This window comes from Heliangelus exortis, chromosome Z, assembly GCF_036169615.1.
Source record: "Heliangelus exortis chromosome Z, bHelExo1.hap1, whole genome shotgun sequence".
NCBI classification, from domain to species: Eukaryota; Metazoa; Chordata; class Aves; order Apodiformes; family Trochilidae; genus Heliangelus; species Heliangelus exortis.
In genome coordinates this window covers 72,109,968-72,122,855 of record NC_092454.1, presented here as the reverse complement: position 1 = coordinate 72,122,855, position 12,888 = coordinate 72,109,968, and the positions used below count along the sequence as shown (strand labels likewise).

The window sequence follows — 12,888 nt, the reverse complement described above, 5'->3', positions numbered from 1 at the left end:
GTGAATTGAATGCCATGGAGGTTGCTGGTAAACAGATTGGAAGCAGAAGTGAGGTCTTGTTGAGAAAGCCACATTTTGAAGTCTTGCCAGTCATTATCCAACACTGTGTGGCTATTTAGATACCACAGAAATGCTCAGGTGCTGTGGTAGAGCTTGGAGAGATGTTGAATTTCAGCAGTCATACAAGATATTCTTTGGTCCTCCACACCTAGCAAGTGAAATCACTTAGAGAAGAAGGAGCTGATGATGATGATGATAATGGACAATTGAGTGAATATGTCATTTGAAACCAAAGAGTTGAAAAGGAGTGGGCCAAGAAATGGTCAAGAAACTTGCAGCTAATTTTCTGTATGTCTTAAAGGTTAGAAATTTCAAAGGATTAATGTGCAATTACTGAGCTCAGTTAATGTAGGTTTTGTCAGTGGTGAAAAGACTAAGCTAAAAGAGTGATACAAAACCTATTGAAATATTTTGTTTTATATTAAAGGGTGGAAGTGTAGTTATGTCACACTAAGGAAGTTGAAAGAAAAATAAGTCTTTTCAAACTGTTTTCTTTTCTATGAGCTACAAGGTAAAGGTAATAAACCATCTGACAGAGAATACTTAATGGATTTCCTTGATAATTCGTGGTTAACTTAATTTATGGAACAATAATAGTGAAAACAGTGTAGCACTCCTAAACTGAATGTATGTGTGGTCTTCAAATTCATCTAGGAGATTGTAGGATAGTATATTTCAGTGGAATCCTGTTGGATCATTTCTTGATTTTATTAATAATCAGAGATCATGTTAAAGGATAGCATCAGGTTGTGTGAGTCAAGGGCAAAGGGGACAGATATTTTTACATTACTGTCTGTGTACACATTAATATTTCAGTAGGTAGTTGTAGGCAAGAAGCATCCCTATATGCTTGCCTCTGGTTAGATGTCAATCCTTAAATCTAGGGTGAAGAATGCATTCTGTACTTATTTTAGTGTACTTGCATTATTGAATGCAGGCTGTACTAGAATATACCATCTTAGAAAAGGATGTGTTTGTCATCTCTGACTATAAGATAGATGACAATCTTCTCTACCCTGGGTGTTATTTTAAGGAGAGGAGGACTCAGATAACTCAATCTATTTGGGTATTAAACCATGATGCAAACCAGAGAGGTATTTCTAACCTTGAGGGTAATGAGCCACTGGAACAAATCACTGGTGGCTTCTCTTGTCCCTGCACGTTTTTTTCATCAACATTAGAGACAGATAGATAAGCAAATAAATAAAAAGAAGATAGGCTGACAGTGAGGCCCAGCTTTTGAATCTGGAATGAGATTTCCCCTATGTTTAGGAATGTGTAGGATGTCCTTCTGCCCTTAAGATCTGCAGATCTGAACAAACACATTTTGTGAGTGTTAATAGTGAAATAAAGAAGACGTAGCTTGCCTTACGTAATTTTTCTTTTCCTTTTATAGATTTGTTGTCTAGAATAGACTTGGATGAGCTAATGAAAAAAGATGAGCCACCACTTGAATTTCCTGATACTCTGGAAGGATTTGAGTATGTTTTCAATGAAAGTAAGTCATGTGCTCTGTAAAGGCTACACTTTGAATAATATGGAGAGGCTATCAGAACATTATTACACTTTATAAACATGTATTAGAATTCTATACTTTTCTGTCAATAATAAAATTTTAAGTGTTATTGTTAACGGACTTGTAAATGTGGCTAATTGTCAAAAAAATCCTTCATTTGTTACAATACTGTGGGTTTGTGCTGTGCATACCTCTTGTTTTCTGTTACAAAATTGCTGATCCAAAAAATCTAACAAGAATTTCTGTAGCACTGGCATAAAAAAGCAAAATTAAAAAGTGGTCACTCGTTAAAGAAACATTTTACTTACTGATCCATTTTCATGGATAAAAAGAAGCTGTTATTCAGCTGTTATCCCAGTTATTTCGTTGATCTGAGTAGGAAAACACCTATTTATGTTGATGGAATGATGCTCAGTGCCATAGACTGTCTCTTACTCTTCTGGTGTGGGTCACAGTCCAAGTGTGATGACTTCGAGTCCTTCCAGCTAGCTGACTGTGTGTGTTAAATGAGTTAGTGGTATTTGTAATTTCCAGTGCATACATTTTAAAATCCAGCTGAGAAATAAGCCTCTGAGTAAAGTAATACCAGACTCTGGGAAATGGCTCTTTTCAAGATTGTTTGAAACCTGTAGGACAAATGGGGCCGTTTACAATTCTGCTACTTTGCAGTGCCTGTTCTGTGAACAGAGGAACTTTAGTTTCTAAATCTGCCTGTCTTACATCTTCCACTTTTAAAGAAAAAAAGAAAAAGAGCTTTCCTTTAAATGATAGTCATTTATGCAACACTTAGCTTTTTAATACCCTGATGGCTTTCACAGGAAGGTACTTAGAGACTGAAAGTGTCATGAAAGTGATGCTCTTTCTTTGATGGGAGGGGTTCAGCTCTGTCACTTTTCAGCTCCTTATTTTTAGATCTGCACAGTGTCTACTGTCTTCCTTACTGACTTCAGAGTTAATGGTTCATATGTGGTTGATAAAAAGGGCTGAAATTTGAATTTTGGGGAGTGATGTTTTAGAATGATATTGTTGAATATTCCATAACTAAGCTCACAGCCTGAGTGGCTTCCACAGAATGCAGCAAAACATATTAAATATGCTACTGGTCAGCAAAGCAAAAAGGTCTTAATTTTGCTATTCTTCATTTAATTCAAATGTTTCATTATGTACTCTTATGTCATAGTCATGCTTCTTTTTATGATGGAAAAGGAAGGTTTTTATCAGATCTAAGGAATTTGAAGAAGATGAGGGTTCCTGAAAGCCACAGGAAAAATATACCAGATATTTCCCTCACTTTACTTGTGGAGAATGTAACTTCATGTAATATTAAATAATGTACTTGAAGAGTAACTAGATGAGAATGAACATTAAAGGTAGAGTTATAGTGAAAATGTGAGACGAAGGGTATTTGGACCTGAGACAGGAATACAAAGTTGGGAAGAAATATTTCCCTGCTGTCTGTTACACGAGATAAGACAGGTCTGGGAAAAAAAAAAAATCAAATAAGCAGATAAGTATAACTATAAGAGATACAAGATCTTAAATATTTTATCTAAAGCATCGAGAATCGACTTGTAAAGGTCCTGAAAAGGTGTGAACTAAGTTAGCAATTTCTTACTATTCTAGAGGAAAAATTTTGCTAAGAAACCTTACCTTCATCATGTAGGCATTTCAGCTTTCAAAAGAGGTGCTTGCACATACCCTGTTTTTAATGTTTCTCTGACTTGCTGTGGTGCTCTGAGATTGTAACCAACATTTAACTTAATAAAGTGAAATATTACTGATAAAATACATGTTTTCTAAAGTTTGCTTCATGTTGATTGCCATTTATCTATTATTGCTGTTATTAATGTAAATCTTATTATAATGCTGCTCAGTTGATGTCTTCCTCTGTAATTGGAAATATTACTAAAATTTGAAATAAGCATGGCCAGCTGCAGAAAGTTACAGTGGGATCTAAGAATAGCTTTTTTTTTTTTTCTCTATTGGAGCATTTTGCTTTCTTCTACTGTTAGACTCCCAGAACTTTTAGTTGTACTGTGCTTGGGAGTAAAGAAGTTCACCTCATCCGTGCACACTTCTTCAAATTAATTTATGATATTGTTAATCTTGAAAATAAATGTTTCCTTTCCTTCCAGCCCATATTGTACTCACATTTCTTGATAAAGTGCAGTTGAGTTTGCAATTAGGAATTTCTAGCTGTAATTTGACCATCTCATTGACACTGCTGATCATGTATCAACTACTAAATGTTTCCAGTTCACTGTTTATCCCTAGCAGTTGGGACACAAATTACTAGCAAAGCAATTTTCCATTTGCTGTCTGCAGGTGATATCACTGCCATCCCTTGTGTTTAATAGTTTTATCTAGCAGTTTGTACCATTCACAGGAAATGTGCTTTGTTGTTACAGTTTTCCTTCCAAAATAACCATAACCAAAAATGAGAAGGCATCCAGAGCAGCTCAGCTTTTTAGCTGTAGACTTCCTTTAAAATTCTCAGCAATTACACGTGCCTGACTTTTAATGAAAAAGCATATTAACGTGTAATGATTTTATTTCTTTTACAGAGGGGCAGTTAAGACACATAAAAACTGGTGAGCCATTTGTTTTCAATTATCGTGAGGATTTGCATAGATGGAACCAAAAGCGCTACGAAGCTCTTGGAGAGGTACATAAATTCTGTACATAAATTCTGTGTGTGTGTGTGTGCCTGTGTGCATATGGACTGCTCTGCTCTGTCCTTTCTTGTGCTTCTCTGTAGAAGTGATGCTTTTCTGTAGGTTAATAAAGTATTTAGAGAAGCTGCAGCATGTTAATAAATGGTGTTTAAGGATTTGTTGAGCACCAGTGCTCTAACAGGGATTTCAGGGCATTTTTCAGGTTTTTTCTCAATAGCTTAAGACAGACCATGGTTTGACTTCAGTGTGTGTTCAAAGTAGGATACCAGCTAGATTACACAGTTGGGAGAATATTCCACAGTGCAGTGTTTTTTTTCAACTTCCTTCTCCTTGAGGTGAAGCACTGCCCACAAAACTGTGACATTTTACTTTCTGTATGAAGGTAAATGCATTTGTTTTTCTCATGTTACTGGGAGATATCAGAAGCCACTGGACTGATTAAATAGAGATCTGATGGTTAAATATTGGTGTATTAGATATTTCAATAAAATTGGTTCTTCCCAGGCTTTCTCTAGGACTGTTGTAGACATGTAGTAGGTGTCAAAGCAGCTTACTGTATCTCCTGTTTTTTTTATGTGAAAACAACTTTAATTTCAGAATGATGCCTTTTACAGTGCTTTGGGAGCCAGAGCATTGACTTGAGAAAAAGGCAGCTGATCTGAGTGCAGCACAGTGTGTGATGAGTGTGTGGTTCCTTGCACCATCACCAGTTTCCCCTTGCAGCATCAAAACCAGGCTTACCTCTAGGTAGTAGTGTTGCTCATGTCCCAGTGACTTTTGGAGGTCCATGGAGGGAGGGGGATGCACAGTTCTGTCTTTTAAAGGTCTTTTTTGTTTGCTTGTTTACAGAGACAATATAACATGGCACGTGTTTTCTCTTTGAATCATCATGGCAAGCCATTCAAGAAGTTTTTCAAGATTCATTTTGCCTCATGGCTTGTCTGCCTTTCATTAGTGTTATTGTTTTAGTAAGGATTAAGAATATTTATTCTTCACTTATTCTTTATGTTACAGTAATCCAGACTACTCAAAGATACATTTGATTGTGCATCTTTTGGCATTTTGTCTTTTAAACTTTGCTATCATGGTTTAACCCCAGTGGGCAGTTCAAGCCCCCCGAGCTCCCTGCTGTGAGGTGGGGTAAAGACTCTGAAAAGCAAAAGTGAGAAAATTTTAGGCTGAGATACAGTTTAATAGGCAAAGCAAAAACTGTACATGCAACTAAAGCAAAATAAGGAATTAATTCACTGCCTTACATCATCAGGCAGGTGTTTAGCCATCTCCAGAAAAGCAGGGCTTCTTCATGCTTAATGGTGACTTGGGAAGATAAAGTGCCTGAGGGGAAGATAACTCTGAACATCCCCCTTTTTTCCTCCTTTCTATCAGCTTTTACTGATGAGTGTGACACTATATGGTATGGATGCCCTTTTGGTCACTTGGGGTTGGCTGCCCCAGCTCTGCCTCCTTCCAGGTCCTTCTGGGCCTCCAGACAGTACCCTTTTACTAGAGTAAAAGAAAACTAAAATGTCTGAAATGATAGCACTGTTCCAAAGTTAGCAGTGTAAAGCATTTTGGTCAAGTTTCTTGGATGGGTGAATAAGTATTTACATAAGTACTTCAAGAAATGCTTTCTTACAGCTTCTTGTGCTGCTCAGAGTGCATTTGCAAAAGCTGTATAAATACCTTATTACTTTCCCTTTTCTAGGTATAGCAGGGTAAACTCTGGGAACTTCTGTAGGCACTGAGCATGCAAGCTCAAGAAGGGGGTGCCCAGCAGAGTCCTGAGACCATCCTGATGAGCAGGAATATCATCCTGCCTGTCCTTAACCTCTGCCAAGTGATGCTCCAGTGCTCTCTTTTCACTCATCCCCTCTTGTTTCCATCAAGGGTCAGCCTGGGCTCTCTGCTGACTGTGCTGGAGCTGCCCAGCTCTGGAGCACTGCTTTGTCCTGCCAGAGCTTTGTTCCTGGGGATTGAAGAACCTTGCTTTTTATCTCCTCCTCATTCCTGCAAGAACTGTGGCAGGGGAGGTGACAGTGGGAGCTGCTGTTTGTCACTGAATCCTTTCTTCAAAAATGCAGTGTGCTTCAAAAAGGCAATGTGCTGCTGCCCAGTCTGTTGCATTATCTGTTACTTGGTATTTCTACCATTTCTTCCATCAGGAAACAGTCTGGCACCTCTTCCATGCTCTGAGTGCACGGACCTTCACCTGTGCCTGTATTGCTCAAATATCCCTATTTTCCAAATAAATGAGTTGGATGTGAAACAACTACAAAGATGAGTACGTCTCCACGTGGTCTTCTGTGCTCCCACAGCTTCTTGACAATATCATTAAATATTTCTCTCTGTGCATCTGAACAGTGATTGCCAGAGATTCAGCCCATAGTAGCAGAACGACTTTTTGGGACTTTTGGTTAACCAGGAGACAGGATATGCCCATGGGGTGGGTGACTTCTGACTGTAAACTGTGACTTAGTTGCAGTCGTTCTCTGTGTTCAGGTTTTAGTGATCTCTGGAAATGCATTTTTTTTATCCTGGAACATGGAAGGCATGGAGGGTTTGAGGTCAGGAAGCTGACACGGTGAACTGTTCTAAGTTGTCAGGTTTTTTGTGTTTTTAGAGGAAAAAATCCCCACCTGTTATTAAGTTTGTTGTCTGCTACTGACAGCCAAGACATTTGGCACTTCTTCATGTGATAAAACCTTTTCTGCCACTGATTGGTGGGTCCCTGATGTAGATCTTAAATAATACAGCTTTTGCTTCGAAACATCATTCTTTGTCCTTGGGAGTTGTCTAAAATGGATTTGTGGGTGAACATTTATGTAGCTGGACACACACTGAGGTGATAAAGTAGGTAGGCTTGTGTGACTGCATGAAAGTATTTCATGTGTTCTGTATTTCCAGTGTGAGCTCAGTCACTGTATGCAGGTTTTTTTCAAGTTTTAAAGGATGTACCTGTCCTTTCCAAGGCAATTTTTTTTACTACACGCACATGTTCTGGGCTGCTTTAAATGTGTTTTGGTAATTTCAAGAAGTGGGTGTACTTCCTGGTCTTCCATTACAGCATCATTCTTTCTTGGAGCATTAATAAATTTTCATTTGGTAATCCATTATTTTTTGCTGTTACAAGTCATGAATACACAATCTGTGATGTTCTGCCATTACTCTGGCTGTATGGAAATTGATTCTTCACAAATTACAATGGTTTGTCAACATCTCCACTTCTTAGATCTCTTTATTCTTCATTCATTGATCTGTTATTTCAGGCACACAATTTGTTCTGCAGCCTCTTGATATGTGCTCCTAATAGACAATTTAATGAACTGTTCATAATTCTGCGATTCTGGTTCAGTCATTGCTACTGCAGCATTGAATTTTGTGGAGAGCCTCTCCATTCGCTTTTTAAAAATTAAAATGGCAACAGAAGTGCAGAGAACGTGGTGTTGCAGCTGCTTCTAACTGCTGATTAATCCATGTGCAAGTTCCAAGTGTGATTGAGGACAATTTCATGACAACAGTTCAGTTGTTACAGATATACCATTCCAGGTCAAGCTTGAGGGTTTAGGTTTTGGGTTTTTTTGTTTGCTTGTATTTTGTTTTTGGTTTTTTTTTTTTGCTTTTGGTTTGGTCAAGCTTGAGGGTTTGGGTTTTGGTTTTTTTGTTTGCTTGTATTTTGTTTTTGGTTTTTTTTTTTGCTTTTGGTTTTATGGGTTTTGGGTTTTTTTCCTGGCCAGGAGTTACTGAGATTTGGATTCTGGCTTGACCTCCAGACTCACAGGGTATATCTCTCCTTGCATTTTAAGTAGAAGTCTGTGTTTATTGTTTGCACTGCACTTTCTGTTGATATTTTAGCTACTGAAATTGCCAGGAATGAGATTGAGCCTCTGCTTGATCATAACATGGGAATTAGCTGGAATTACAGATAAAATACTAGTAAAATCTGATGCTGGGATTTTACCTTGCCTTTTGCCAGCCATAAAGCTTGTGCTGATAATTGAGCTTTTGCATGAGAAAGATTATGTTCATTTTCTTCTTCCATGGCTTTGCAGTACCCAGAGCACTCTTAGCATCAGTAGGCAGATCCTGTCTGTCCCTCCATGTGTCTCTTACAGCTCTGGAACTGTGTAATTATAACTTGGTGATGACTTGGAGACCATTTGATATTTTTGTGAGTGCCATACCAGTGCAATAAGTGACTTTTACCTGTTCTGACAGTTTACATGACTGCCCATTTCTTTAAGTAACCCAAGTAGGATTTGTAAATACGTTCATTATGGTGTGGGCTGTAAAATAAATGCCTTTGCTGTGGTCCTGTTAAAGGACTGGCACTGCTTTGAACTGCAGCCTGCCTGACCAGCAGAAGCCTATAAACAGGTAGCAGAAGAGTTGTGGTTATTTTTCACAGTTGCCACACCACAGCCCAGGAAAATACCTGAAACAGATAAGGAAAGCAAAGAAGTAGAATCCCTAAGCCAAGAAATTCCTTCCATATTTCATATATGATAAGATACAGTTAATTTTACATCAGCAGAGAAGTCTTGTCCCACTAAATAATTTGCTTTAAAGTACGTGCACAATCTGAGGTGCAGCTCATCATAAATCAGAATAAACATCAAGGTCAGTGTTTGGGAGGGGGGAGAAAGTATGCAGAAATATGACAATGACAGCCCATAATTAAGAACGCTAAGTAGTAAAATGGAAATTTTTTTTTTCCAGATCTTTAAGTTAGAGAACAGCTTGGTCTCAACATTATTTAAAAAATAAGCGTTCACCTGCTACTAATTTCCTCCTTGGTTGCAAAGAGCATTATTTGTTTGGATGACTGAAAGAAGCTATTTACATAGCACAAATGAAAGCATAGAGCAGCAGAAGAGGACATGTAAGTTAATGAAGAAGGAAGCATTAAGTAGTCTGCATTTGAAAGGGTGGCTTCTTACATGAATAACCCAAAATCTGATGATAGGCTGCACGTGCACCTGATAGTACTTAAGGTCCAATCTTGCAGCCGAATCTCATGTGAATAAACTCAATAGGTCTGATCTTGTGAATAAGGGCTGCAGGATCAAGTTCCAAATAAATTTTGCAGATGATTAGTAGAAATCCTTACACTAGTTTCAGTTTCTTTGCACAGACAGATTGTCATTAAACATTCCAGATATTCTCCGGCTTAAAGCGAGGCTTTAATAAAATAAAGAATTTGCTGTTCTTCATGGATTAAGCAAAATAATGCTTGTGTACTTACTGTTATGTTTTTAGTCATTTAGTGGATGGAAAAAATTGTTTTACTGAGAGGACAAAGTAAATTGATAATGATGTAGCTTCGTGGACATGGGATTCTTGCTTGGCTGGGGCTGTTGAAGAGTTGGTTCTGTTCAAAGAGATCAGATGCCAAATACTTAACAGGTGTCTGTTGAGCATTTGTAAACTGAATTTTTTCAGGGTCTTGTATTACAGTCAAGTCAGGGTAAACTCTCACAGGGACAGTAAAAATCTTCACTGGGAACCCATCAAACTCTTTGTAACTCCGTGTCAGGTAGACATAAAGTTTCAAAGGTAGAGTGAAAGCATCTGATTGAAATATTTTCCCCCACCATTATTTTTGTAAGTGGTTAATCCTAATTTAGTTGACCTTCTTTGGAAACCATTTGATAGTGATCTTTCTGTGCCTGTCATGCCCTGTCTACTAATGAAAGTTGCAGAAGGTTTCTGAAGTAGCAGAATTTTACAGTGAGGTAAGTGTAGCAAACGTACTTAGAGTTGTATTATTGGACAAAAATAGATAGCTGAGCAGAAGGATATTAGGCAAGATATTTTAAATAAAGTGTGATCTCATTTATTATTAAAGAAAACTCAAAATGGAATAGGCACTTTGGAAGGTACTCATTCAAGGAAATGCCTAAATGACAAATTAGTTTTTGGACACCTGGGTCAGTTGCAAATGGAGTTCTTTAGGAATCCAGGCTTTGTTGGTTACAGGGTTTTTTCACATTAACTTGATTATTTCCAATTTGTGATAGGTAAGTGTGGAGCAGAAGCATGACATGAAAGACTCTAAGCAAATGATATAAAGTACCTAAAAATTGGACAGGATATTGAATTTTTCTCTAGTAGAAGTTCTTAATCCATAAGTAATACGTTTCCATAAGGTTCCAGTCCTGTCACTCATTTTTTTGAACCATTGCCTTTGATAACAGAAAGAAAATACTAGGAGGGGCAGCACATGAAAATCTGACTCCTGCATTTTACTGTCTTTAGAATTTTAGAAGTATTTCAGCTTTTAACAATCTGCTCATCTTCAGTGTTGATGTTTTGGTGAGTGAGATAGACGGACAGAAGACGACGATTGAAGACTACTTAATAGTACCTAAGGAAATTTAAATTTAAATACCAATCTTTGTTGCATGCAATATATTCATTTGCATATGCTAAATCTGCTTTCAAAATCTGCTGTTTGTGAAGACTTTTTACTGGAACGATTATGTCAGATGTGCTTCAGTGAACTCTTCTAGTTTGTAGGCAGCAATTGGCAGTAGGTTGGTTCATCACAGTAACATGACAGTACTCGAAAGGTTCAGAGATAGTTTCATAATTATTGTTAGCATGATTCTTGAAAGAAATGATGAGCATCTCATAAACCCAGATGGGAATTTGTTACATTGTTGATAAATGTGTTGATAAATGTGTTTTACATTTTTAAATTGATAAACAGTGAAAAGCAGAGAAGATACAATAAGGCAGATGGTTGTTTATAAAGCACTTGCAAGTTGCTGCAATTCAAAGAATGGTACTAATTGTTAAAAAGAAGACAAAATTTGGAGTAGGGGGAGTGTTTCAATGAGTTAATCATGAGCTTTTTTAAAATAAAACCTTCAGCAGCTTTAGTTCAATTAGAACCATTCTTGCCATCCTGGGTTTATATGCAAAAGTTTAGACTCCCAGTTCTTAACAAACTTTTGTACCAACCACTTTCCTGTAGCTGCATTGAAAAATACAGCTATTCCACCTTTTATCTAACTATATCCATTCCTTTCTTTCTCCTCTTTCTTGCTAGGAAAAAAGGTCTATTGCACAGCAGAATAAAATTGAATGTTCATTGGTCTTATTAATCATTCCTTCTTAAAAACCAATGAGTAAAGTAGTGAACTCCAAAATCATCAGCAAGGAAGTAAGATGGGTGTAGTTGGCTTATTTTTTGTTAAAGGAATGGTGGAAAAAAAAATTTTTGCCAACTAGATGGCTGGAAAAAAAATTACACACTTAGGTAGTGCTCAGGCAGAATACAAATCAGCACATGTGATGAAACCAGTTGGTTCACCTTTTCCTTGAGAATGTTCAGTTCTTGTTGCCATCAGTGACATTAAAAGTTTCTATGAAAGGAAAAGTGTTTTCCTACTGTTTCAGCAGGAGTTTTTTGAAAACCAAGAGATATGTAGATTGCTGCCTTCATCAAGCAGCTCTTTTAAAATATGTTTAATTTACCTCAGTTGCAGAACTCCGGAAGAGTTAGTTCTCTTTCAGAGGATTTTCAGCTTTTCCAGGGTGAAGAAATTAACACTTTCTGTGTTTTCAACAAGAAACCTACATGTCTCAGCTTTCTGGTAATATTTTTATTAAAATTCAGTAGAATAAATGATGCTTTTTAATAAAGCTGTATCAGCTGTGTCAGTCCTTAATAGGAACAATTTGAAAGGGCAAAAAAATCAATTATAAATCAATAGAGTGTTGTATTTCTTTATATGCAAACAACCTAAAATTACTGTAAGATGCTCCAGCTGCTCAATTCATTAACTCAATCACAACTGATTTTTGGTATCTGTTATCTTCTGTGGATCACTGCAGAGGAAACACCCAGTTACTATGCCTGAGGCTGCTGGATGCAGTAATGACTATTAAGGAAGATAGGTTCAAATGGTTTGGTTATTTAGGATTTTGGGTGGCTTATTACACAAGTATGTTTATTCACTTGTGCACTGTCCTGTCTCTAACTGTTCAGAAAAGTGTTGTTCTTCACAAATTCATTCTCACACTTAGGGTTTCTGCCTCTTCAGCTTTTTGAGTGGTTGCACCTCCTAACTCTTTCTGGGGTATTTGCCAAATTCTTGACTTCCTCTCTTAGTGACATCCAGAGTATGTGGTTGGTGATAAAATACCAAAGATCTTCCAGAAGGAGAAACAGGACTTTTCTCTTTTCACTGGATTAACTGGGGGAAGCATCCATAGGGTGGGTTGTGGGGTTTTTGCATTTTTTCCAGTAATGTAAATTAAATAAATGTTAAAGTAACTTTCTCTTACTTCACTATATGACACTCAATAGCACAGGCTGGAAAAAAGTATGTAGAAGTCTTGGAAATTTCTAGATTCAGGAATTCAGCTTCTCTCCTCTGTTTCTACTATATATGGCTCTGTTCCAGTGGGGTTTTTGTTAAAATAAAACTTATATCCATATAAAGATAAGATTAAGATTGTGTTAAAATAAAACATATATCCATCCCAGTTGGAATTTATGGGAGAGTGTCACATGAAAGTACAAATAAACACGTTTCTTCCATATTTGAAAATGTTTTTGTTAAGTTCTGTAACATGACCTTAATTCTATACATGGTTTATTTTTATGCTTTGGGCATGTACCTGTGTCTC

General features: G+C 37.2%; 1 protein-coding gene across 9 annotated transcripts in view; it reads left to right on the top strand.

The window, feature by feature from the left end:
• Positions 1 to 12,888, top strand: part of ARB2A (ARB2 cotranscriptional regulator A) — a 278,294-nt gene that overhangs the window by 27,270 nt on the left and 238,136 nt on the right. For all 9 annotated transcript variants that reach the window (XM_071731897.1, XM_071731893.1, XM_071731899.1 and 6 more), the window contains exons 3-4: positions 1,457 to 1,558; positions 4,141 to 4,241. In XM_071731897.1, the coding sequence (XP_071587998.1) occupies positions 1,457 to 1,558; positions 4,141 to 4,241 (203 nt within the window). The remainder of the gene's footprint in view (positions 1 to 1,456; positions 1,559 to 4,140; positions 4,242 to 12,888) is intronic.